The sequence below is a fragment of the Bactrocera dorsalis genome, chromosome 5 (genome assembly GCF_023373825.1).
Source record: "Bactrocera dorsalis isolate Fly_Bdor chromosome 5, ASM2337382v1, whole genome shotgun sequence".
Classification (NCBI taxonomy): domain Eukaryota; kingdom Metazoa; phylum Arthropoda; class Insecta; order Diptera; family Tephritidae; genus Bactrocera; species Bactrocera dorsalis.
Genome location: NC_064307.1, coordinates 11,311,614 through 11,337,254, shown reverse-complemented (window position 1 = coordinate 11,337,254; position 25,641 = coordinate 11,311,614). Strand labels below are relative to the sequence as shown.

Genomic DNA, 25,641 nt, shown 5'->3' with positions numbered 1-25,641 from the left:
TCTATAAAATTTTAGAACATTCCAAATAAAAATAAATAATAAAAATTGTTTCTTATAAAAAGTAAAACATCTTAAATATCTTTAGGATCCCCTTTTGATACGTAAATTACACGAATTTTCTTCCGTCGGCCGCATTAACACATCCTTTTCATCTCAGATTTGCAACCGAACTGAGTGCAGAGCCTCCAAACACGCAGCTTATGAAGCTATTCAATCACTGTTAACGCCACTGTTAAGGATGTAGGCACTGTAATAGCGACTGTTATTCCACAGGCATGCGAGACTGTTATCGCCAGTGAAAGTCCGAAGTGGGTGAATTCGTATATAACACAAGCGCGATATGTCAACAAAAAAATTATTGTTCACTTATTGCAAAAATAATTTGTTGTTGCATGTTTACCACAAACATAGATATGTATATACATACATCAACTATCAGCAACTTGAATTTTGGTCGATGTTATCGTCACTTTTCAATTGCTGTTGTGAGTAATGTTCACTACTTGCCCCGCACCACCACCCATGTATACCAACCCTACAAGCATTGAGTTCACTGGCTGGCTGTTTGCTAATAAAGCGGACGAATGTAGGGAGCATGTGCGCAACTTACACAAATAAATATAAATAGTATAGCATATGTGTATATGTGTGTGCAGCTACAACCAAAGTTGTTTCTGTTGCCAAGTTTTGTTGTTCGCTTTCTTGGTACTGCCGATGCTCAATATGTGCGTGCTTTTGGTACACAAATGTTTATATACATACATGTATTTGTGCGAAATGTATTGAGTACACGACATCCTTGGAGAAATCACATTCTAACACCACTCCTTTTGTGTGTATTGGAACTTTCGGTCTTGGCCAATCATTGTCGATTTGCCCGGCATCGAATGTTAAGAAATGATGAAATGTTTTTCGGGGTAAGAAATTATTGATGTTGCGCTAATGGAGAGAAGTGTAGAGAAGGCAAGTGAAGAGGAGGTGAATGCATTAGCCGTAATTGGATAGAAGGAATGTGTTGCGTATTATTGAATGTCGATTGTAAGTATGTGTACCTTTAGTGGTATTTGAAGAAGAAAATTAATCAATAAAGTAAGATTGAGGAATTGAGATGATTAAATATTGTAGATTGATTCAACATCGTTCTTATGATTAAATGGTGAAATGTAGGCAGATAATTTTTATATTGATAATCAATATCAGTTATAACTTATATTCTGAGGCACCATATCACCTAAATAATTGTTATAGATTGGTTTTTTTGCAAATAAAATCACATAAGAAAAGTGACTTGTTTTGGGAAGACCCAACTGGATTTCGTTAACGAATTTCGAACTCCTTAGAAGATATTACACAGACTCGTCTTGAATTTTTAGAAGAATTATCTACGCCCTTAATTTCGCAACTCTAAAAAAACCGAAAATTTAAACAAATACTTCAATTTGACTTTATTTTATTATTTTACTTTATTTTATTTTATTTTATTTTATTTTATTTTATTTTATTTTATTTTATTTTATTTTATTTTATTTTATTTTATTTTATTTTATTTTATTTTATTTTATTTTATTTTATTTTATTTTATTTTATTTTATTTATTTTATTTCATTTTATTTTATTTTATTTTATTTTTTTTTTTTAATTCATGTTCTGCATGTTTATTCATTTGATATTGAAGGCAACATGTTGCGGCAACATTGTGGAAGGTATTCGCTGGTGTCCACGCGCAGTTAAATGATGTCAAATTAACAGCCCTACAAAATTAGAGAAAGAAAACTTATATTAGATCTAGTAAAAAGAAATCAAATATCCTTGCATTGAATTAAAATTTATTTAGCATAATTAGAATTATCTGATTTAGATTAAATATGCGTCTTGCTCGTTACCTTGTCGGTTTTCATAAACTTCTTTTGAGGCGTATTTTTCACCAGCAAAATCATCCGACATTGGCAGGAACGGGTAGTGAACACTTGATGCCATCCCGGACTATAAGGTGGATGCATAAAAATATCAAAAAAAAAGAACTCGGAGTTACTGGAGAGTCACTATCGATTTGTGTGGCCTGACTTTGTCTTAATGGAGCACAGTTGCTTTCCCATTGGCCAAAGCTGGCCACTTCTGGAAAATTGATTTTTTTTTCAAACGGTAAGTACAGAGTACAGATCCGAACTAAGTGTTCAACCGTAAGGGAGGAGCTCTAGTAGATGATTACCTACCAATTTACCAAATCACAAAGCAGACTCTTCCTGTCAGACAATCCTAGATTGACCTCCTTTTGCGTCGGCTCATCGCAATTCAACCAATGTTGTCGTAAGTGATCCATTTTCCATCACGAATAACCAACTATTACAGAAAAGGATCGATTTAATAGCAATTCAGCAGCAATTCGCAGATGGAAATCCAGTTCAATTGATTTTTAACTCGAGAATGGCTGCTAATTCATCGGGCTTCCTTTTATATGCAGGTTTTTTAAATGGTACCAAATGGTTTTTTATTCCATAGCTCCTGGACAATAGAAATAGAGCTTACATGTTGGTCAGACTCGAAGACTTTCATTATTTTTTCCAAAGCGAAGTGAATTTTTATTACAGAATTACCGGATACGATTTTTATTTCTAGAATTAATATAAAAAATAGAACCAACCTTGAGACAAAAACAAAATATTTACTCTGACCTCTAAGCATTGCTGGAGGGCTCAATTACTTTAAAGATGCCTTAGTGAAAATCAGAGTTTTAAATATAACAACTCGAAGAACACTCTCAGAGAATATTACTCTCTTATCACGTAGTCAGGCTCTATCTATCTCCATCAATAGATCAATATACACTGATCTCCAAGTCGTTTCATCTCTCAGCCTTGCAGACGAACTTTACCAACTAAAGTTCAAAGTTCCTCTAACCTCATTCCAAAACAAAAGACGTGACAATAGCCAATTTTAAAATAACGGTTCCTTATTATTAACGATCTTGTATATAAATATTTTATTATTAAATGCGTATATATTATAAAACCCCCAACAAGTACCCCTACTGTAAAAAAAATACTGCCAACTTATAAAACTAATTATCGCGCGTTCTAAGCGCCACTTGCCAACCGCTCGCGGAACTCAAGACGATTTTCACTTCCAAATTTAGCTCCGCGCCAAAAGGCAGCACTTCATAGGCTAGTAGTAAATGCGCAATCACGGATTTCATCAGCAGCATGGTGTACTTTTGAGCAATACAATTCCGCGCACCGAGACCCCAGGCAAGCATGTCGGTATTTTCGGCGGAACTAAAGCGTTCCGGGCAAAAACATTCGGGATCCGCAAAACTTTCAGGTTGACGCAGCATTTCAAAGACATTTATATAGATCTCCGATTCAGCAGGTAAAACGCCGTCTTTGACCTTTGAATGCGCTGTAATGGAAATTAGTTAAGTTCAATAGTTCTGTTTTGAAAAGACGTCAACTTACTGTAGCTGAAATTTCGCTTGAGATCGCGCGCTATAATCGGCTGTGGCGGATACAGTCTGAGCGTCTCCTGAATTACACTCTCCAAATATTTTAGCTTCATTAAATTCTCCAGCGTGCAGATACACGACGTACCCTTCGGCCAAACGCATCGCAATTCCTCGAGTACTTTTTGTTGTACGCTCGGATGACGTGAGATCGCGACAAGCGCAAATGAGATCGCCGCCGGTGTTAGTAGGCAACCTTGAAAAACGAAGGTATTCAGCTCATCACAGATCTCCGCATTACTCAGCGACTCATCAGCGATTTCGGCAGCGAGCAGCTGTTTCAAAAGTGTGTCAAACCGCAGCGGCACAGTGTCGCTATGTGACTCATTCACTTGGATCGTATAAACCGCGCCATTAGACTTATCAGTCGTAGCTGTTGTTGTGGAGGCTGCGCGTTGCTCTAAAATCAATTCGTTATTCAGGCGATTCAGCGTCTTCAATAGCTGCCGCTGTCGTCGCTTCATCAGCGGACAAAGTATGCTGTAGATTGTGGCATTAGCGGAGTGTAAGCTGAGAAAACGCGACTTAAAGAGCTCGATGAGCCTAAAATGTCAAACATAGTTGAAAACAATAAAATTTCTACAAATTTCAATCCACTATTTGCACCAACTTACGCCAACACAATTTGCGCATACTCTCCATCCACAGGCTGCGCTTGCGCACACTGCGCTCGGCTCTCCACGCCCACTGCAGTTGCAATGAGCACATCGAGCACCGCTCTCTGCACATATGGTTGTATATCGAAGCTGCTTTTACCATCACTTTCTTGGCGTAGGCGCTCCACCAATAACTGTGCTTGTGCTGCAAATACCTCCACAAAGTCCGTTAGTATCTGTGGACGCAACGCATGCGTGATCAATTGTCGTCGTTTTTGCCATTCGTCGGCATCTCGCCTCAACAGTCCAACGCCGTAGACCGGTTGCAACAGATTGTTGTAGCCTGTATTCAAATGATCTGCGCTGTGTAGCAGCTGTGTGACAAACTCATAGTCGGCGGTAAGTATGAAGAGCCGATCAAAGACCCAGCAGCGCGAAAGTGTGCCGAACTTGTTAAGGTAATTGCGTGACTTGACGAGAAAATCTGTGAAAATTTCACTTTTATTTACTAAATCACTGTTTCTGTAGGCGTTTCAAAAGAGAAGGAGGTTAACAATGCCGGTCGCGAAAACTGTGTACGTACTTTGAAGCTGAAAGTCTTCCTAAAGTCTTCTCCTTCTGTTTTTATGAACTCGCTACATAAATAGTTTTCTCAACATTCTACAGTCATCCCAGTTATCATCAGTTAGTTATGCTACAGTTCCTCAAGAGCGATCACAGCTTAGAGTGGACTATCTTGACATGGTTAGCATTATTCAAGGAGCAACCCTAAAATGTACCGCCTCGAAATGTATATACTTTAACATTTTTTATAGACGATTTTAACATCACTCTCTAAAATAGTTTTTTAGACTAAGCGCGAACATGTGAAACGATAAGCAAACAGTGAGGAACGTCGAAAAAAGTAAGTTCTTGCGAAGAATTAACTTCTGAGATGATAAGAAGACAGTGAAGAACTCGACGTTCTCGACGAAAGTGAGTTCTTATGAACATCTAAGTTTAATTTGGATGAATAATTTAGAACTTATTTATAACACTAGCTTCTGAAAGAGTACAACGACCTTTAAGGGCTTACCGAACTATCACAACTAGATCAATATTAGCGATCAAACGGTTTATAAAATTAAAGCGAAAAGTTTAAACTTTGTATGGGCTTGCGGAGCTTTTTTGGTCGTGCTTTTCATGCGTCCATTTCGTTAAACCTTCAAAACCTTATCAAAGAGCTGAAAGCATTTACAAGAGTAAAAACGTCGGTCAAAGATTTCCTTTCTATGAGAACCCCTTTCAAGGCAGCTTTAAGTTTGCATCGGGACTAGAACTCACATTCCTCAGAGTGGCAGTCATGAACCATGACCACTTTGGTAGAAGCTTTTTCCGAATACTGAGGCTGTTGCTCCTCGAAAAAGGTTATTAAACTTTTGGTTCAGACTATACAAACTTCATCGATACTGTAAATTTTTGAACTTTTCCGGCGATCTTTGGAGTTTTAAAATATATTTTCATTCTTTTGACGAAGTAAAGTTCCTATACGGCACTGTGTCGACACCAGTGGCGCTTCGTTTATATTTTTTACCAAAAAGGGTTTTCCCGATTTCTGCAACACTTTCGATCACTTAACTTGGTAACTTGGCTAATCTAAAAACACTTTGCCACCAACAACAGCACCAAACTCACTTCTTGGCGTAAGCAGCAAGAACTTCTGCACCGAACCGATTAGCGGCAGCGCCAAGGGTCCACTTAGATTCGTGATGAGCGCACGTTTCCTACGAGTCTTAACATAATTCAACGCCGAAACGATTGTCAGCGAAATGAATATGCAAATCACGATCATATTGCAACACAACACGTCGAAGTAACTGAAACAAACAAACTGAAAACCGAAAGTGTTCAACGGCGAAAGATGCAAAACAAAGCTGCACTGCAGCTCCACCGAACGCGTCGCTTGGAAGCCAGCAACCGCTGCTCTTGCTCTTGCTGTTCAACTGGAGACTGTGAGGCCTATGCGCACAATCAATGGCGTCACAACTGCGTAGTCGTCGTCGGCTGCTGTCGCAATGCGGCTTACACTCCAATTATTTCTGCTACGCCACACCTTAGCGCCCTCCCTACCGTTGCTGTTGATTTAATTATGTTTTCGCATTGATCTTTATCCGCAACGCCAATGTGTTAATTCACAAAAAATTGGGTATTTAGCCAATATTTGCCACAATCGAGAGCCAACAACATCTCTATTACGACAAAACAATCAACTTTACTATGCCGTCAATAAAGAAGAGCTTTTTTCTACTGACAAATTACCTGTTTGGGTCCCAAAGAGGTTTGTATTGTATGCATGAGAGAGCGTATGTATGTATGTATGTACAGCGGGAGGTATACACAAAACTTAAATAATATCTAGCGCCAGCGTCTTGTGTTTGTTTTGGTTCAGCGATTTTGTTTATCTGCCGATCCAAACGACAACCGATGGTGTTCGCAGATTAGCGGTAATGTGTGTGAGAGCGTGCGCAAACGAGACAACCATAACTGTCATATAAATATCTTGAATTGAGAGAGCGTCAAGTCGAATTTGGACGCTTGTGTCTAAAAAACAAGTGGAACAGCACGAGCAACAGCTTCAGCGGGCCAACAACAGCAACCACAACAATAACTTTGTGTCGTTGCGTGTATGTCCATTAGCGTTAATTTACGGAAGTGGATTTCGCAATCGTCTTGCCGGAGTTGAGCGGAGCGTAAAAGCTTGAACTACAAGTTTGCGAACTTAAGTGACACACTAATGACATTTTAACCCGTTGCGAACCAAATATAAAAATAACTAAATTTTAGCGGAAAGTACGGACATTGAAGTTATTATTGAGAAGGCTGGTGAATTTTCTGAGCTTTTCGTTATGGATATTCTATGTTTATAGAATGCCTTGACCTTCTAGGTCCGTGGTTGATTGATTGTCGAAATAATACTCCTGAGATCCTGCGTACATTTCTTAGCGCTGCCCAATATAGATGTACTACTTGCCTGATACTGCATTTCCCAACTTCGCAGGGAATAATGATGCAGTTTCTGATATTACCATTAACTGATTGATTCGGATGATTTTCAGGTCCACCTCGGAAAATGCTGTATTTTTTTTAACCCCCGACAAAAAAGTTCAAATACTACTATGAGTAAAAAATATTCTTCAAAATCTATCCGTCCCTCTCAAAATAGTCCCCTTTGGTCCCAATACACTTGTGCCAACATTTTTTCCAATCCTCGAAATGGTTGTTAAAGTCAATTTCCGGAACAGACTTCAATTCGCGTAGCGATTAATGTTTAATGTCTTCAATTGATTCAAAACGGTTTCCTCGGAGCGGTGGTTTGAGTTTACCGAATAGCGAGAAGTCACACGGAGCTAAATCAGGCGAATACGATGGTTACGGCACGATTTCGGTGGAAAATTTGACGACAAACTCACGAAGAATCAATGCAGTATATGACGGTGCATTATGGAGATGCAAAAACCAAGAGCTGTCGGTCCATAAATCCGGCCTATTTTAACGAATAACGACGCATAACACTGAAATGGCATTCTTCCTGACAGTTTCGCCGGTCGGAAGGAATTCGAAGTGCAACACACCTCGATAATCGAAGGAAACTGTCAACATAACCTTGATTTTTGGCGTGCTTTGCCGTGGTTTTTCGGCGTCGGCTCACCTTTTTCGCGATATTCGGCCGATTGATCGTCTCTTTAGGGTTGTAAGCATAAAACTCAGTAATAATACGTTCAATCACATCTTGGTAGTCAGTATTGTTTCACAGACGTTAACGGGACGCTGTTTTTCGAAAAAATTTACTGATTTTGGAACCAATCGTGCTTTCACTTTTCTTAGGCCAAAATGATCTTCCAAAATACTTTTCACTGATCCTTCCGATATTTCAACGATGCGAGCAGAATTTCTCTCTGTTCGTCGCCGATTATCAAGCACCAATTCTTTTATTTTATTGACGTGTTGATCATCGGTTGATGTTAATGGCCGCCATGGACGTGGTTCATCGTCAACGCGTTCTCGATTGTTACCTCCAATCGTTGGAAATTTCTCATTCTTTGAAAGATCTATACATAATTTTTAATGAAAATAGAAATAGTTAGATATATTCTTTCTGGCATAGTGTAAAAGTTTATAGTATTTGTATTCTACAAAGTTGTCATATGTCTGCCTTACTGCTCTTTCGAAAGTATTCTAAACAATCACATTGAATTAATTTTTGGGATTCGAGTTGGCACATCTGTCGGGAACTTCTGAACACACCGCGATAAATGTTAGCTTGAAAAAGAAGACTCTCTAAATATACTTTTATTTTCGAAAAGGATTTTATGTGGGTAAATAATAAATTCTCAGATCAGTTACTCATTAAATTATTTGAATGGCTAGAGAAATATGTAACAACTCTTAATTTCTTAATTCTAGAATTTTCCATATAATGAGGCACTCTACATGAAAAAGACTTAAATACACAAGTTTCCACATTTTACATATTTGATCACTTTAATAAAAATAAAAATAAAGTAAGCCAATCACTATTCCTAAAACCCATTGAACACAATTTGCACATATTGTTGTCAAATCATTGACTCTCTCTTTCTCATGCCCAACTGAAAGCCCGTCGTTGAGCGCATAACAATATTTGATTCTATTTGGACGGGCTCGCCGAAGGGCAACAGCTCGTATTCACGCACGATCTTAGCAATTATCATCTTCATCTCCAGCATAGCAAATTTCTGGCCGATACAGTTACGAGGGCCTGCGCTGAAGGGTATGAAGAGAAATGCACTAGCGCTCCCATTATTCAAATGACGTTCGGGTAAAAATTCGGTGGGTCGCTCAAAATAACGTGCCTGACGAAACATGCCATAAAGACTGATAAGAATTGCAGCACCTGCGGGTATGATGCCATCGCCAATCTGAGAATGAGCTGTATAAATTTTAATAGATAATTTCATGTTTATACAAATGTATATAAATCTTACTATATTTGAAGTCCTCCGTCAATTGTCTGCCCACAAGCGGCACACTGGGATAGAGACGCAGTGTCTCCTTAATAACACATTCGACATATTTCAGTTCATTGAGTTCACGCAAGCTGATCGCTTGCTTACGATCATTACCCAACACTGCTGCGACTTCCTGCAGCACCTTCTGTTGTGCCTCCGGATGGCGTGAGAGTAAATAGAGTGTGAAACATATGCCCGAAGTAATTGTATCGTGGCCTTCGAACATGAAAGTATCGACTTCCTCGCGTATATCGTCATCTGACAACGGTTGATCATCGATTGTGGACTGAAGCAGCATATCAAGCAGAGCCATACGTTTCTTGTTGCCCACGAAGTGGGAATCTTCCGTCAAATCTTCAGTCAGCGGCGCAACATTTCGATTTCTTTCGAGTGCCTCACGTCTTTGTTTGATCATATTGGTTGTGAACTTGTGCAACGTTTTAATGTGTCGCATTTGCTGCCACTTGAGGAAGGGATGCAATATGCTGAATAAAATTTCATTGTTGAGATGGAATTTTATGAAACGCCAGGCGATAATTTTTGTGGTTCTAGAAGTAAGAAGGTAAAAAATTTGAATTGATAGTATTTTTGAAAAACATTTAACACAGTTGAAAAGTTGATTCCGGATTGTTTGAGAATTACCCGGAAATGTAAAAATGTTATTAATTTTTGTTTTTTATAAAAGATTTAATGTTGAAAATATATGAAAAAAAACTGTTTGCATATTACAAAATTTATTTTAATTATAGAACAACTTTTTTTAAACAGATGGCAACGCTTTTTAATAATATTTGCACTTGTTGGCCCAGTTAAACCTCTATTTCAAATGGCATTATCGTAATAACGCGTTTATTTCTTAAATTTGGTTGCATAAATATTTTTAAACATGTGGCAACCATCCCTCACAACAAATTTTGAAGTTTAAGTTTTCTCAAATCTTCATAGTTTACTAGCAACATCCATTAAAATTATAATTTTTTTTGCAAAAAATTACAAGTAGGTGGCAACCCTTTTAAAAAAATTTGTAGTTGCAAGTCTCCTTAATTGTCCTTAGTTTAATATTAATATTCGTATAATTTTTTATACCATTGAAAAACAAAATTTATATTTAAATTAATAATTCAAACAGATGGCAACCTTACCAAAAATATTTTTACACCCAAATTTTTTAAACTTTTATGCTGATATCACGTTATAGCAACTTTAATTTTAATTTTTAACTCAAAACTGTATACTAGTGGCAACCACCTGATCGTTAAAAAGGATTTAACGCATACACTACGAACGTGACAAAGTTTTGTTGAATACACACACAGTTTCCTTGAGGTCTGATACTCACTTATTCACAGCTAACGCATATTCACTTCTGGCATCTGTTTGCGCTCCCATTTTAGTGCCCATGGCTGTCTCTGAAACAATCAATACCAACAAAAATTTACAACAACATTAAATGAGAAATCGCTCAACTCCACTTACCCGCTATAATGTCCAAAGCTGCCAGGCAAACAAACGGATAAACATCAAAGATATTGCGGCCATCCGCTTTTTTCGCCAAACAACTCAACAAAATCGTCGATTGCTGATCGAAAACCTCGACAAATTGTTCCAATATCTTGAAATGAAAGGCGGGTGTTATAATCTTTCGGCGTACAAACCATTTGCGACCGTCGCTCAGCAGCAGCCCGGTGCCCAGCCACTGACGCAGAATTGTGTAGTTGAAATGCTTGGCAATGTGTTGTGGTGAGGCCAAGATTTGCTCGTTCAATTCCAAATCCATGCTGGAAATGCCCACACGATTGGCCACCCAAGCGGCTATTATGCTGCCATGCTGCTCGTGGAACTTGGCCATGTGATCCAGCATATCTGCGGAGATTTTAAGAATTTTTCATTTAAGGATTTATTTTGAATTTCCTTTCGAAAATCACTCACTATTCATACTAAGCTGGAGATATAATTGCACTGCGCCTATAAATGGATAGCAGTACGGCCCCGGCATATTGCGGAGTACTCCACGACGTATGCGCTGCTTGGTGACATAATTTAGCAACGCCAAGATGAAAAACAACAACAAAATTGCGCAGAACAGCATTGCACTTGAAATTAAAGAAATTGCCGTACTAGACACTAGCAATGTGAAAATTAAACTGCCGGACTTGCGAAGAACTGATACGCCAATTTTGTTTAATCTACATATGTACATTATAGAATGCAGTCTTCACACAAAAAAATGCACTTGGAATCATTGTTTACTTGTTAAGTGCACTGTGCAACAAATTTCAGTGAACTTTGTGCCGCTTATATGGATTATACGGAATTTAGCAACAATTTTATGACAGTTGAAATGTTCACTTAGAATTTACAATATTTACGGTCGTTCCGCTTTCGGGATCCCGAAATAAATTTTAATTTAAACACCAAATACATACATATACTTGTAGTACTTGATATTTGTAGCATACATGGTGTTTAGTTAAAAATTGATTTCGGGATCCCGAAAAGTGGGACTATCGTACTTATTGTAAATCGTTTATTAATCGATATTACTAATATTAAGTTCAATTATGTTCAGTTCTATAATCCCGAAATTTCGGGATTGAAAATTATCAAATTTGGAATCCCTAAAATTAAATATGACTTGAACGTTGTAAATAAATTAATGTCAGCAGATGATTAACGACACAATTAATTTAATTTATAAATAAAGAATATCGGATTTGTTTAATCAAAAACGTTTGCTATCTGGTGCTGATTTATCTTCCAAAATCCTGAAACTGCAGAGTTAAAAATTGAATATTAAATGCTTAATAATTTAATAACTTGATAATTTAACAGCTAATCTTTTTTATATAAAACCGGTTTAGTTTTGGAGATCCCGAAATTTCGGGATTGAAACTTGCCAAATTAGGGACTATGCACATATTTATAATTATAAAAAAATAAAAGTCACTAATTGGTTAACTGATTGATTGTCCTCTATCAGTCGATGTTAAAGAGTTTCAAAAATTTTGTAGCACAGTGTTATTATTAAATACATACATCAAATAAAAAATTAACTTAACCTTAAATACATATATGAAATCTTAAAATGCCTTATCAACAAGCATTCTATTTATATACATTAAAGCGGATCAATTAAATCGCATTTGTGAAAATCGTTCTACGGATCAGTCTGTTCCAAGCCAACGATTTTCGGGATTTTAAAAATTGTTTCGTTAAGTTTTGGATATACTAATAAAATTTAAAACACATGTGCATTATATCGGGCAGATCGGGCAACTATAACACATATATTTCACACAACCGATTATTCATTTTTTCCGGCATACTGCTTTTGATTAAAGAGAAGTCCTCTAATAACGGGTGATTTTTTTGAGGTTAGGATTTTCATGCATTAGTATTTGACAGATCACGTGGGATTTCAGACATGGTGTCAAAGAGAAAGATGCTCAGTATGCTTTGACATTTCATCATGAATAGACTTACTAACGAGCAACGCTTGCAAATCATTGAATTTTATTACCAAAATCAGTGTTCGGTTCGAAATGTGTTTCGCGCTTTACGTCCGATTTATGGTCTACATAATCGACCAAGTGAGCAAACAATTAATGCGATTGTGACCAAGTTTCGCACTCAGTTTACTTTATTGGACATTAAACCAACCACACGAATGCGTACAGTGCGTACAGAAGAGAATATTGCGTCTGTTTCTGAGAGTGTGGCTGAAGACCGTGAAATGTCGATTCGTCGCCGTTCGCAGCAATTGGGTTTGTGTTATTCGACCACATGGAAGATTTTACGCAAAGATCTTGGTGTAAACCGTATAAAATACAGCTCGTGCAAGAACTGAAGCCGAACGATCTGCCACAACGTCGAATTTTCAGTGAATGGGCCCTAGAAAAGTTGGCAGAAAATCCGCTTTTTTATCGACAAATTTTGTTCAGCGATGAGGCTCATTTCTGGTTGAATGGCTACGTAAATAAGCAAAATTGCCGCATTTGGGGTGAAGAGCAACCAGAAGCCGTTCAAGAACTGCCCATGCATCCCGAAAAATGCACTGTTTGGTGTGGTTTGTACGCTGGTGGAATCATTGGACCGTATTTTTTCAAAGATGCTGTTGGACGCAACGTTACGGTGAATGGCGATCGCTATCGTTCGATGCTAACAAACTTTTTGTTGCCAAAAATGGAAGAACTGAACTTGGTTGACATGTGGTTTCAACAAGATGGCGCTACATGCCACACAGCTCGCGATTCTATGGCCATTTTGAGGGAAAACTTCGGACAAACAATTCATCTCAAGAAATGGACCCGTAAGTTGCCACCAAGATCATGCGATTTAACGCCTTTAGACTATTTTTTGTGGGGCTACGTCAAGTCTAAAGTCTACAGAAATAAGCCAGCAACTATTCCAGCTTTGGAAGACAACATTTCCGAAGAAATTCGGGCTATTCCGGCCGAAATGCTCGAAAAAGTTGCCCAAAATTGGACTTTCCGAATGGACCACCTAAGACGCAGCCGCGGTCAACATTTAAATGAAATTATCTTCAAAAAGTAAATGTCATGAACCAATCTAACGTTTCAAATAAAGAACCGATGAGATTTTGCAAATTTTATGCGTTTTTTTTTAAAAAAAAGTTATCAAGCTCTTAAAAAATCACCCTTTACAAATATTAATGATCTGCAGATTTTCCCATTTTTTCAGCTCCCGCCAAATCGACCCGCTCTAATAAACATGCTGTCATTTATAAAGCCCCTCATCATTTAATCTTCAACGTCTAATATAAACTCGCAATTCGTTTAAAATGCACAATTACGCATCTACTGGTTTTTTTAAACGCTGAACAGGTTGCATTAAGTTTGCCACGATGTTTGTAGTACCCAGTAAGAATAGTCGCAGACCCTGTAAGGTATATAACAAGTGTAATGGTATTTTTTTCAATAGCCGTTTTTGACAGAACCCGCAGGAATCGTGTCAAGCCGTCATGTTATTTTTGTTCAGCATGTTTTTGTTATTGTTTTTCGTTTCATCAAGGAAGGACTTACCCCTGAACAACATTTACAAATCGTTCAACTTTATTAGGAAAATTCACGTTCTGTAGAGAATGTGATTTACGCGTTTCGCTTAACTTATAGTCAACATAATCGGCCTACTGAGCGTACTCCTCGCAACACCATCAGCAATCGTGAGACCCAGCATTCCTTGTTGGATAATATTCGACGAATAGACCACGTCCAGCACGCGAGAAAAAAATACAGCAGCCTTAGCTGAGATTGTACACGAAGACCGTGGTGAGTAGATTCGGCGCCGTTCGCAACGGCTCGAATGACGTATGGAACGACTTGGCTCTTTTTACGTCGAGATCTTAAGTTGAAAGCGTACAAAACACAGCTTGTGTAAGAACAGAAGCCGCTGAACCTTCCTCAGCGACATCGATTCGAACCATGGGCTCTTGAAAAGTTCCAAGAACATCCGAAAAGATTCAAGAGCTGCATTTAATCCAGAAAAAAACAACGATTTGGTGTGTCCGGTGGAATCATTAGTCCGTATTTCTTTAAAAATGATGATGGACTCGTCAATGGCAACCATTATCGCGCCATGATAACCTCCTATTAGATGCCTGAAAATAACGCTCATGATCCCGGCGACATTCGGTTTCAGCACGACGTCGCCACTTCCCACACAACGCGTCAATCAATGGACTTATTGATAGAATACTTCGGAAAGCAGATGATTTCACGTTTTGGACCGGTGGATTGACCCCCAAAGTTCGTGTGATATCACACTTTTAGACTTTTCCTGTAAAGATATGTAAATTTCAAAGTCTATGCGGACAATAGCGCTTCGATTCAGACCTTGGAGCAAATCATAACGCGTGTGGTTCGCCAGTTACCAGACGAAATAATCGAACGAGCCATAGACAATTGCACTCAACGAATGGACCATCTGAAACGTAGCCGCGGCCATCATTTGAAAGTGTTCATTTTCGATTGATAATAAACATTACCCATTGAATTTGAAGGTTCTGTGTTTTTTCTTTAAAAAAGTATGACACCAAGGAATGGATCACTTTTTATATAAATGAAAATGTCCGTCTGCGTGTATATAAGTGGACTAGTACCTCAGTTTTTAAGATATTTATCTGAAATTTTACTGTCGTACTCTTCTCCTCACGTAATACTCATTTATCAGAATCCCCGATATGCCATACAAACCGCAACATTCATATCAAGTTCTTGGAAACTTTCTTTTTTGACAAGATATCTTGATGAAATTTGATACAGAAAACTGTTGTGTGATATTGGGTTATCTAAAAGAAAGAATAATGAAGTACTTACAGTACACAGCCGAAAAATAGTTATATGAAAAAATGTGAAGAAATAATAATTATAACTTTTTTTATTTTTTTGTTTAATAAATTTAATAAAAATTATTGTAAAACTATTTCACTTGAAACTTAAACATTTAATTTTTCAAAACTTTTTTTGTTTTGTTAAAAAATCCATCGTCCTGGCAATAAAGCAATAAAACGCTCAACTTTTTTATGCGATTTTTGTTTCATTCTAGTAATCATTAAAGCATACAACAACAAGAATGTAACAAAATTTTACTGCCTTTTAACACTTGAAGAAAAACAAAATAGCATTTTTATGCCCATTTCCGCTGTGCCGGCTCGAACGGAAATTAAAATACGAGCACTACCCCGCGCTCTTCATGGCCACCAATCCTGTTCCAATTGCTGGCGCTTGCAGGCAACATTTTTATTATGAAATCTAATTAACACGCTCGCCGTCAGCGGCCAACAACAACACTACAGAGCCAAAGCGGCGGCATCTAAGCCAACAACTAATAACGATTACATACACACATACACAAATATGCACGCAATTATAAGTGGACCAACAGTTGGACAGACATGCGGCCTGAATGATGGAGAGCAGTTGGTCGACCGGTGTGCTGGGTGTATGCGCGTGGGTGTACGGTAAGCTGCGCCCTTTTCCAATTTCAATGCCTACAGTAAATTTTTTGTTCTTGTTGTTGTATGTTGTAGATTTCTGTTAATTTATTTTTTACTTTCGCTTATTTATTACAGCTATTTTTTAATTGTTGTTTTTCGTTTTTATTATAATTGAAAGTTGTTGTTTTTGCCATAGCTGTGCAATTCATATTTCGCGCTCGTAATATGATTACGTTGACGTACGTAAAGTGGTCATTTGTCCGGTCCGATCGGAGCTTTTTTTATCAACGGGCGGTCGCGCAAGCTCAACAACAACACAGACGAGCAGTGTTCATATCGCGCTTGTTCAGCGTTCGCAGCTGATATGTACGCTAACAACGATAATAACAACAACAGCAATATATACCAACAAATAAACAGGCACTTGTTGCTCTTTCACATGCCGACATTTTTGCTCTTGTTGTTGTTGTAGCAATTGTAATAATTTCCATTTTCAATTTACTCGCTTGTGTTCATACATAAATGCCTCTTTATATATACTTACATATGTATATGCATATATGTACGTACATATGAATGTATGTATGTAAGTAAGCGGGTAGACAAAATTGAATGAAAATTCCGAGCAGACGAGATTTTTCATTTAATTTGCATATTTATATGCATAAGAGCGCATCGTATATGTGTGTATGTATGTGTGTATCGATATGTGATTTCGTGAGTCTGTCGGAAAAAATGCAATTTGTGCATTAATTGCTTATCGGCAGACTGTTGCAGATAAATTGTCTTCCAGGAATATGAGATAAATGCATCTATATACATATCTACAAATATATCGTATGTACATATGTGACAAATTTGACCCAGACTGTCAAAAAACTACTACATTTTCACGTTTTAAACATAAAAATTTATTATCACATTCGAAATAGCCTCTTCAGCCAATACATGTATAAAGGTTAAGGAAAATTGTTTCATACACTTGTTATACACGGCTGGGATGGCCTTCAGTGCCTTCATCGTTTTAGCGAATTTGGATATTATCGTATTCGGCTCATTTTTAGAACAGATTCGACTTTATATTCATAAACCTAAATTTGTTGAATCAATCCATAAGAGACGTTGAGATCCTCAGCTATCACTCTGATGTCAACACGACGAGTACTGTAACCTTTTCGTTGTTATCGTCATCGAAAAAGTTGCATGGATGACTCGACCTATCCACACCTCTCATTTGATCTATAAACTACTCGTGCTAAAAATAGTGTCGATTAGCTAAGATATTATTTTATTCTTTAACACGAAGACTAACTTGAATACGGTATTAAAAAATAGTAATTTTTTTCTATACGAAGGAAGTTCTTCTTCTACCTGATTGCAACTGTAAAGCACGAAGATTTGTTGTCCATGCTCAGCACACCATAAGAGATGTTTCTTCACTTCAGAAGATCCTACGAATTCGAAACACAAATTGAAGTCTTCAAGTCCTTTTCCACTTAATTTTTTAACAAAGCGAAAGCAGCCCTTTTCACAGGTTTGATACTGAAATCTTTAGTATCTATCTGTAAATTCCTTCACCCAAACCTCCACCATCTGCCTTATCTATACCTGTCTTTGTTCACCTTTTAAACTCCATAAAAATGCTATTATGATGTCTTTTCGCACACAGACCAAAGTAGTCAACAATGTTGAAGCTCGTGTTAAGCATTTGTACTATCTTTCTGACTACTATAACGACGAAATAGGAGACTAGAATTCTCTTAATGATTATTAGATGAGCTCACTTCTTTTTTCGGTTTATCACAAACCTTTTTTTTTTATCTAGTTTAGAAAATTTTACAGTTCATAATATGAACAGCTTCGATTATCTTTTCCAACATTATATTCTAGAAATGATACGATACATTTTTCCCCTGTTTGAAACCCCTTATAGCATTAAACAACTCGGTGAGATCCTTCCCTAATTGAACTAAACAGTTTGTCAATATTATTTCAAAAAGGTGTACAAGTTTTAAGAAAATTCTAAATTCGGATAACAAATTGGCCTAAAATAAACTATCTTTCATAGTTTCAGAAAAATTGTAGAACTGGTTTTAATGTCGACAAATCGACGATGTTGTGTTCCAACCTTGCACGTCTAACTAAATTTATTTATCTGAGATCTTTTCCAAAGCTCAACGCTCTATATATATTTTATAAACTCTAGACTGGACTTATCAGATGCAAATTGACATCTTGACTTTAATTGTTCATAGAAATGTTCTAAGAAACCTTGTATGCGATTTTTAGCAGGTAGGTTCCAAAAATGTTGGTTTAATTTATAGGTTCATACTTTTTGTGGATTAGGTCGATTACAATTAAGTGCTTATTGCATGCTTTAATCCCATATTTTCAAAAGAGCTGAGTCATATACTATATTAGTACCTTGGAGTTTTTAATGTCTGGAACCAGCAGTTTTGTTGCTTTTCAGTCGGGTGGGTTCCTCATTTAGGTAATATACAACGATGATTAAATTTATAGTTCAGGTTGGGCATCTCGTCACCGTTGTCTCTGTTCAGAAAACTGTAGAAGTGTTTCCTGCATAACTTAAGCAAGCTCGAGAAGTCAGGCACTACTGTAAGCACCTAGTAGGAAAAGTAAAAACTAGTATCTTTCTTCTAAAGACTAAACTCAATTACGGTTCTAAATACCCGAGACTCTTCATTTGCTAATTAAATAACGACTTCATTACTTTGTACACTAGAGAACTTTGGAAACCGTTCAAATCCAAGTATTTCTATACTCATGTTAAGCTTGAAACCTTTGTTCCAGCTTATAAAGTAGCCCGACCGTGCTTCCTTCTCTGAAATACTATCCATGGTTTGAGCTTATCTATCTACATATATACAAGTATTTGACTACACACCCCTCTTACGGTCATCACGTGTGTCAAAACCTGCTAAGCCGGCTTCATGTCGCCAGCGTGTGCCGTTCAATCAGTTTTAAGTCTTATACCTTGCCAATAAAGCAAACACAAAACTTAACAATCAACAACTATGTGTACAATTGCAGAAAAATAAATACAACAACACACACACCAACAACAAATATCAATCACAACAAAGCAAACAACCATAAAGTGCTCACAATTCGATTTGCTCGCAGCCAACAATGAGGCAAGCGAATGTGGCATGATGGTAGTGGCAAGCTTTTCGATTGCACAAAGGTACAATAATAATAATAGCAATGCAATAATAATAACAACAACATAACACACGAGGACTGTGTAGTTGAAGTATACATGAGAGCATGCAACAACAAGAGACCGATAATTGCAACAAAAAAATACTCTATACAAAGTGCATACACTCAAGTGTGCTGCACTTGCCACATTTTGTTGCATGCAACGAAGTAGGTGCTTGTAAACTGTTAGAAGTGCATATTATGCAGCTTATCATTTTGCAATACACTTTGTTGTTGTTGCTATATAATTTTGGTAGCCACTGTTGAGACTAACCTAGGCGTTATTGTTGTTATTGTTTTTGTTATTTTCTGGTCAACGAAGCGTAGTTAGACGCAGTTGTCTAGCAAAAGACTTCAACTCTCGCCAAGACAAGTTGAATGAACACCTGCAGATTACACACAAGCATACATACATACATGTGGGTACCCACTATTAGACACACACATACACATGCGCCCTCAATCATTGCGGCAATTCGTAAATGTGCCTACAATTGAGTTATCTATCGAGTTATTGGGGAGAAAATTCGTAAAACATAAATAAGTTAACTGTGAGTTTCGTTTATTGCATTCCTCATGCCACAATCCGACCAATTGACCAGCTTTCTCGCCCCCCTCACGCTGCTTACTCCCTGGCTATTAAGGACTCATGACGACTGAAATGGCAATAAGTTGAAAAGTTGCAGCGACAAAGGACAATCAAATAGCTGGACCGAAGACCGGCAGTGATAAAAAAGTGGCAGGGAGAAAAGCAGCGCGCATCAAAGCCATGACGATTGTCCAAATTCATTGTGAACAATCAGACACAAAATTCGTTGATGAGCTTCTGCCGTTGTGTGTGCTGTGTCACATGTGGGCGGCGGTTGACTTGTTAGGTCTTTCTATCACATGCCGTGGGTGTTGTTGTTAGTGCGAATAATTTGCCGTTAAACAAACAGACTATTTCTTGCAATTTTACACCCAAGTTCAACTTGTATTTTTGGGTCCAGGAATGGGTCATGAAACTAAAATGAGTGGAGTTTGGATTTTTACCGATCTCAAGTCAAGTGTGTTCCTTATAAGATAAGGCAGAACGATTTTGTACTCTAACTGTCATAATAAACTATCTGAGATCATTTAAGTATTATCCGACAAAAGTCGTCTAACAGCAGCCATTTAGCAAAAATTATCAGACAACATTTTGACAGCAGATATCTGGTAGCCTTCTGGTAACCATTGTGACACCCTGCATGCCTTCTATCGGTTAAATTACCGGTTAGCTACCCAACAGCGCTACCAGATATTTCTGTAAAAGTTTCTATAAATTTCGTAGGCGCGAATTTACAATTCAAACCGAAACTCTTGTATAAGGGTGATTTTTTATATCTTTTCTAGACCTTAGAAGCTGCAAGGTATGTTTTTTGTGTTAGTTATCTCGCTAAATCTTTCGATAACAGTGACTTGCTGACAACTCTTCTGACAAATAAAATCTGACAGTCGCTTATTTGACACTTAGCATCCATTTCACTGAAGCCAACTGAAAACTAACCAATACTAAATATTAGGTTGTCAAATATCTTCGTTACGCCTTTTTGTCTTTTAAATTTCACAGCTATGTATAAAGCGCTACAGAGCTCGTATATGGTAATACTCTACATCATTGAAAGGTTTTGATATAACCTACAAAACGACGCTATGCATGATTAGTTTGAATATTGCGTTCAATAGTTATAGACGTGTAAACATGGATTTCACTAACACCGAAATTCGCCCTATTTTAAAGTTTTCCTTCGTTAAAGGCGAATTCGCTAGAGAAACGTTCCGTAAGATTAATGGTGTTTTGGGGGGTGTTACTCTATCACTTCGAACTGCGGAGGAATGGTTTCGACGATTTAGAAAAACGACACCATGGATAAGCCAGCCGGCGGAAGACCTGCGACGACGAATACCGATCAAATCATGGAAAACATCGAGTTAGACAGGCATGTGGCATCTCGTGACATCGCCCAGAAGATGGGAGTTAGTCACCAAACCATTTTAAACCATCTGCAGAAAGCTGAATACACAAAAAAAACTTTATGTTTGGGTGCCGCATGATTCGACGCAAAAAAAACCTTCTGGACCGAATCAACGCCTGCGATATGCTGTTGAAACTTAACGAACTCAACCCAGTTTTGGCGACCAAGAATAACATATACTATTACTGCCTACTTCCAATACTGGATTCAAAGTGAGCCGCTAGAGAAGTAACTCTTATAGACGTTTCTAAGCGAAAAAATAGCAATGGTCCTCAATATCACAGAGATTACGCAAATTTAAAGCCAGTTGCTCTTCGCATAAACTGAGGTCAAGCGCTACTTTTGTAGGTCTTAATTACTCGGTTCCGAACCAAACGGAACACAACCTTACTTTTCATAAGGCTGCGTGAGTTTTTCATTTATTTCTAACGGTATATTTTCAGCTGCTTCCCCAATATATACCTATACATATTTATATGCGAATATGTGAGAATGTGTACCACTTGGAGATATAATAATGAAATTATGGCAATTCACAATTGTTCTGCTCTCGCCAGTAAATCATTTTGCTGCCCACCGCACTTCCCTAAGCAGTCGTTTGCGCAATTCACAAGTTCACCTTTGATATTTCGCCATAAACAGCCGTTATACTTTTACATATGTATGTGTTAGACTATGTTTATCTCTGCTCGTCAGCTCGTTTATTGTCACTACATTTACTGGCACCTGTCGATTCCTTAAAGGCAAAGCAAACTCGCGTATGGTCTTACATGAACAGGGTGTGTCGAAGGTATGTTGAATCTAGTTATATAGTTTATGGGGCAGTCATAAGAATATAACATGTATTTTTTTGCACTGTTAAATATTATATGCCTTGCTAAATAGTCAAAATTTGTGAATACTAAGGCATAAAAACCTTGACTATAGAGATATTCTTTATAAAGGGATTTTTCCGCTAAAGTACTATAGATTATCATGCGGTGAAAGTCAGACAATGATCACATATCAGATAAACGATATTTTTACAGATTGGAATAATATTATAAAAATAGTAATAATATCCAGTTCGGCTTTGTAATCTTCCTGATATCTTCCATTTAAAGAAAAAATCTCAAAAATACCATTTTTCATAAAACTTTTCAACTCTAGAGCAATAGAATCAAACTAGAACCAATTCAAACTCAAAAATCCTAGAAAACGTATAAAAAAATATAGATTTATTTCCTAAAAACACGATTATTACACTGATCGCATTAGAAATGTTGGAAAAGTAAAGTTACTCAAAACCACAAACAATGTTTTGTCTCTTAAGTTCAGCTGCGCCAAAATGTAGGCAACTAGAACCCTGATATGCATACTTATAGGCGCAAGATGTAATAAGTTATGTGAAAAGGAAGCTCATATCGGTATTTTAAAGTATTATCTCCTTCTGACTCACCCTGTATGCCATAATTTATATGAGTGTCTATATAAATTGCCTTCATATGAATTACACACGGGTACTACATACTTCTATTCAACGTTATGATTATCTATGAATATTCCTTTGTTTATGAGCTATGGGCTTCAATATACTAATACGCACATACCTTACATGTCCATGTGTGTTTATGCGTTGACTGTTCAAAACTTGTTTATATACATATAAATACCCTGACTTTACGCTATCACACTAGAGCTCCTTGTCAGCTTTCTTTACATACATACCTTGCAGGAAAAATCTATGAGATTATAATCGTTTAAGTGTTAGTGTTAATTGTACCTTTTTTTGTTGATTCATCAATTAAGAGAAAACCTCCGTTAAGATTTAATTTTGTGTAATCTTTATACTTAAAAATCCAACATTTTTACTTAAAATGCGCCCCAAACTATGTATCTCATAATATTTTTCAACTTGAACAATAAACCGCAAATGAATTATTGCCTACATTTGGGCGCATTCATATTGAAAACTGTTGAGTTGGTGCAAATCATTCCTGCTGGGCACTCGAAACTATTTGTAAATATATATCAGCTGTACAACTTCTTCAGCCTTACATACATACATATATAATACCTGACGTAATAGTACAGATGTGCCTAAATATTTGTGAAAGTGTACATACGTGGACACATTTATATTAAATGGCATTTGTGAAATGTCATAAAATTGTATTATTGCATTTGTGCTTGATTTTATTTCCGTTTCCGTTGTTGCCGAAAATTATGATGGTTATTGGGTAACTCAAGGCGCTTACTGTTAAATATACAAATGCAGTAATAAATAGTTATAGTATATTTGAAGATGTGTATGCTTCCGACAATTACGGTATTTCATATTCCTTCCCCCTAAGCTTCCACTACAATGTGTGTTCAGTTCATATGAAATGCACTTACTTTGGGTGATTTCGTGAATTTAAGTAGAATTTAAAGCATAATAAAAATGCAAATGGACTTAATGAAGGGTGCCTACCTACCTTTTGACTCATATTGTATTGATAGAAATGAAAAAGCTATTCAATGGAGTAATTGTATATTACCTTATTGAATTTTTTCGCAGCCAACTTAACAGTTAACTGCTTTACCGTTATATATTTGAACAGCTGATAGATGGTAAGGTTTTCTTTGTAAAAAATTTTCCGACATTTTTTCAAAGAGTTTAGGTGCGGTACCCTATCGAAGATGAAAGATCAAAAACAGCAATTGCGGCATATTTTACCGTTTTACTGTCCAAACTTCAAGCGAAGCCAAGGACGGGGATGATAAGTGTCTTGTAGAGTTTGGTCTTAGTTCTTCGAGAAGGGACATTATTTCTCAATTGCCTACTCAGTCCGAAGTAGCATCTGTTGGCAAAAGTAATTCTGCGTTGGATTTCGATGCTGACATTGTTGTTGCTGTTAATACTGACCGCAAGATAGACGATATTATCTACATCTTTTAAGTCATGACTGTCAACGGTGACGTGTTTGCCTAGTCGCGATTGCGACGACTGTTGCTTTGATGGCAGGAGATATTACGTCTTGCCCTCGTTTACCACCAGACCCATTTGCTTCGTTGCCTTATCCAGTCCAGTATTGAGACCAAAGATATCAACACCACCGGCATACGCCAGGAGCTTTACACTCTTAAATAAGATTGAACCTGCTCCGTCTAGCTCCGCAGTTCGAACTATTTGAGTTTGATACATACATACATACATACTTTCGATACATTGCCCTATTATCAATAATTAAATCGGTAAAGCATTAATATTCGAAGAAAACCTAATCATTCTCAGAGAAACTTCCACAAAATTTTAATGCACCTTAAAGCCATTTCAATTTATTCGTCGTCATATCAAAATTTACAGCGAAGAAGAAATTCACCATTTAATTCTTCAACTTCGAGCAAGTCTTCACGTATGACGGGAATTGTGTAAATACCGAAATCAAATCGTTCACTGCCGACATATTGCAAGTGCCATAGGTGCCCGGTGTGGATGACAACTTCTTCGACAAGGTAATTGTCTTACCAATCTGACCCTTGAGGGTCAACATTTTACCCAACAACTTAAAGAAACAGACGATAGGAGTATTCTTCTTGGCATCAGCCTGATCATCCAGAGCGCCATTGTTGCAAACATTGCTGTTCAAATGGATAATATCATTGCAGGTATTCACCACAGCTTGTACTTGATTAATCACAGCGTTCAGGTCCTTCAAAGCGGCAGTGTTGCAGTCCTTGAAGGCATTGAGGAAATTAACGCCTTCATCGCGTATGCTCATCACACGGCGTATGGTGCAATTGACACCTTTGAGTGTACGCAAACTGGCAGTAAGAGTAAACCATAATATGCCGAACACGCTGAATGTATCCGCATCGCCAAGTTCATCGGCGAGACCCAAAGGAGCGAACTCCACGATTTCATTATCCTCCACGGAGTAATCGATTTCGGCCTGTGGAAGAAAGGATATCAAAATTTTCCATGATTGACTATGTCAAGTAAGTAAATTTCATAGTACTCACTGTGGCGTATGCCAAGCACAGGACGAAGGCGAGCGCAAGCACAGCTAACTTCATTGTGATAGGTTTGTTTGGTAGTAAAGGTTGTGACTGAAATTCGTTAGACTACCGTGCGCTTTTATAATGTTAATGTCAAAGAACGAAAGACATGAAAACATAGTTGTTGGATTAAATGCCGCTTAACTGTAAATTGATAATAGTATCGTTATCACCAAATTTTACCGAACAACAGATTTGCCGGCAATGTGTTGTGTTTACGAAAACAGTGAAGATTAATGAAGAAAATTATCGACTATCGCAAAATCGAAAATCCATTAAGTTTTTGTGCTTAATTGTGGCCAAAAATTGCTTGCAGAAAACATTTGCT

At 37.4% G+C, this 25,641-nt stretch overlaps 3 protein-coding genes across 3 annotated transcripts; all 3 read right to left on the bottom strand.

Moving 5' to 3' along the window:
• Window positions 1–2,951: 2,951 nt before the first annotated feature.
• On the bottom strand, window positions 2,952–6,926 carry LOC105231489 (probable cytochrome P450 316a1). Its single transcript, XM_049457442.1, has 4 exons — window positions 5,767–6,926; window positions 4,111–4,576; window positions 3,453–4,039; window positions 2,952–3,396 (listed from the first exon to the last, which is right to left on the bottom strand). Exons 1-4 carry the CDS (start codon window positions 5,921–5,923, stop codon window positions 3,059–3,061), a joined length of 1,548 nt encoding a protein of 515 aa, XP_049313399.1. The 5' UTR covers window positions 5,924–6,926; the 3' UTR covers window positions 2,952–3,058.
• A 1,652-nt stretch (window positions 6,927–8,578) lies between these two features.
• LOC105231454 (cytochrome P450 4d8) lies at window positions 8,579–11,283 on the bottom strand. The gene is made up of 5 exons (XM_049457443.1): window positions 11,049–11,283; window positions 10,596–10,982; window positions 10,459–10,528; window positions 9,096–9,667; window positions 8,579–9,040 (listed from the first exon to the last, which is right to left on the bottom strand). The coding sequence occupies exons 1-5, from the start codon at window positions 11,206–11,208 to the stop codon at window positions 8,688–8,690; spliced, it is 1,542 nt and encodes a 513-aa protein (XP_049313400.1). The 5' UTR covers window positions 11,209–11,283; the 3' UTR covers window positions 8,579–8,687.
• Window positions 11,284–24,565: 13,282 nt separating this feature from the next.
• On the bottom strand, window positions 24,566–25,435 carry LOC105231451 (uncharacterized). The gene is made up of 2 exons (XM_011212761.4): window positions 25,278–25,435; window positions 24,566–25,207 (listed from the first exon to the last, which is right to left on the bottom strand). The coding sequence occupies exons 1-2, from the start codon at window positions 25,329–25,331 to the stop codon at window positions 24,641–24,643; spliced, it is 621 nt and encodes a 206-aa protein (XP_011211063.2). The 5' UTR covers window positions 25,332–25,435; the 3' UTR covers window positions 24,566–24,640.
• Between the last annotated feature and the right edge of the window lie 206 nt (window positions 25,436–25,641).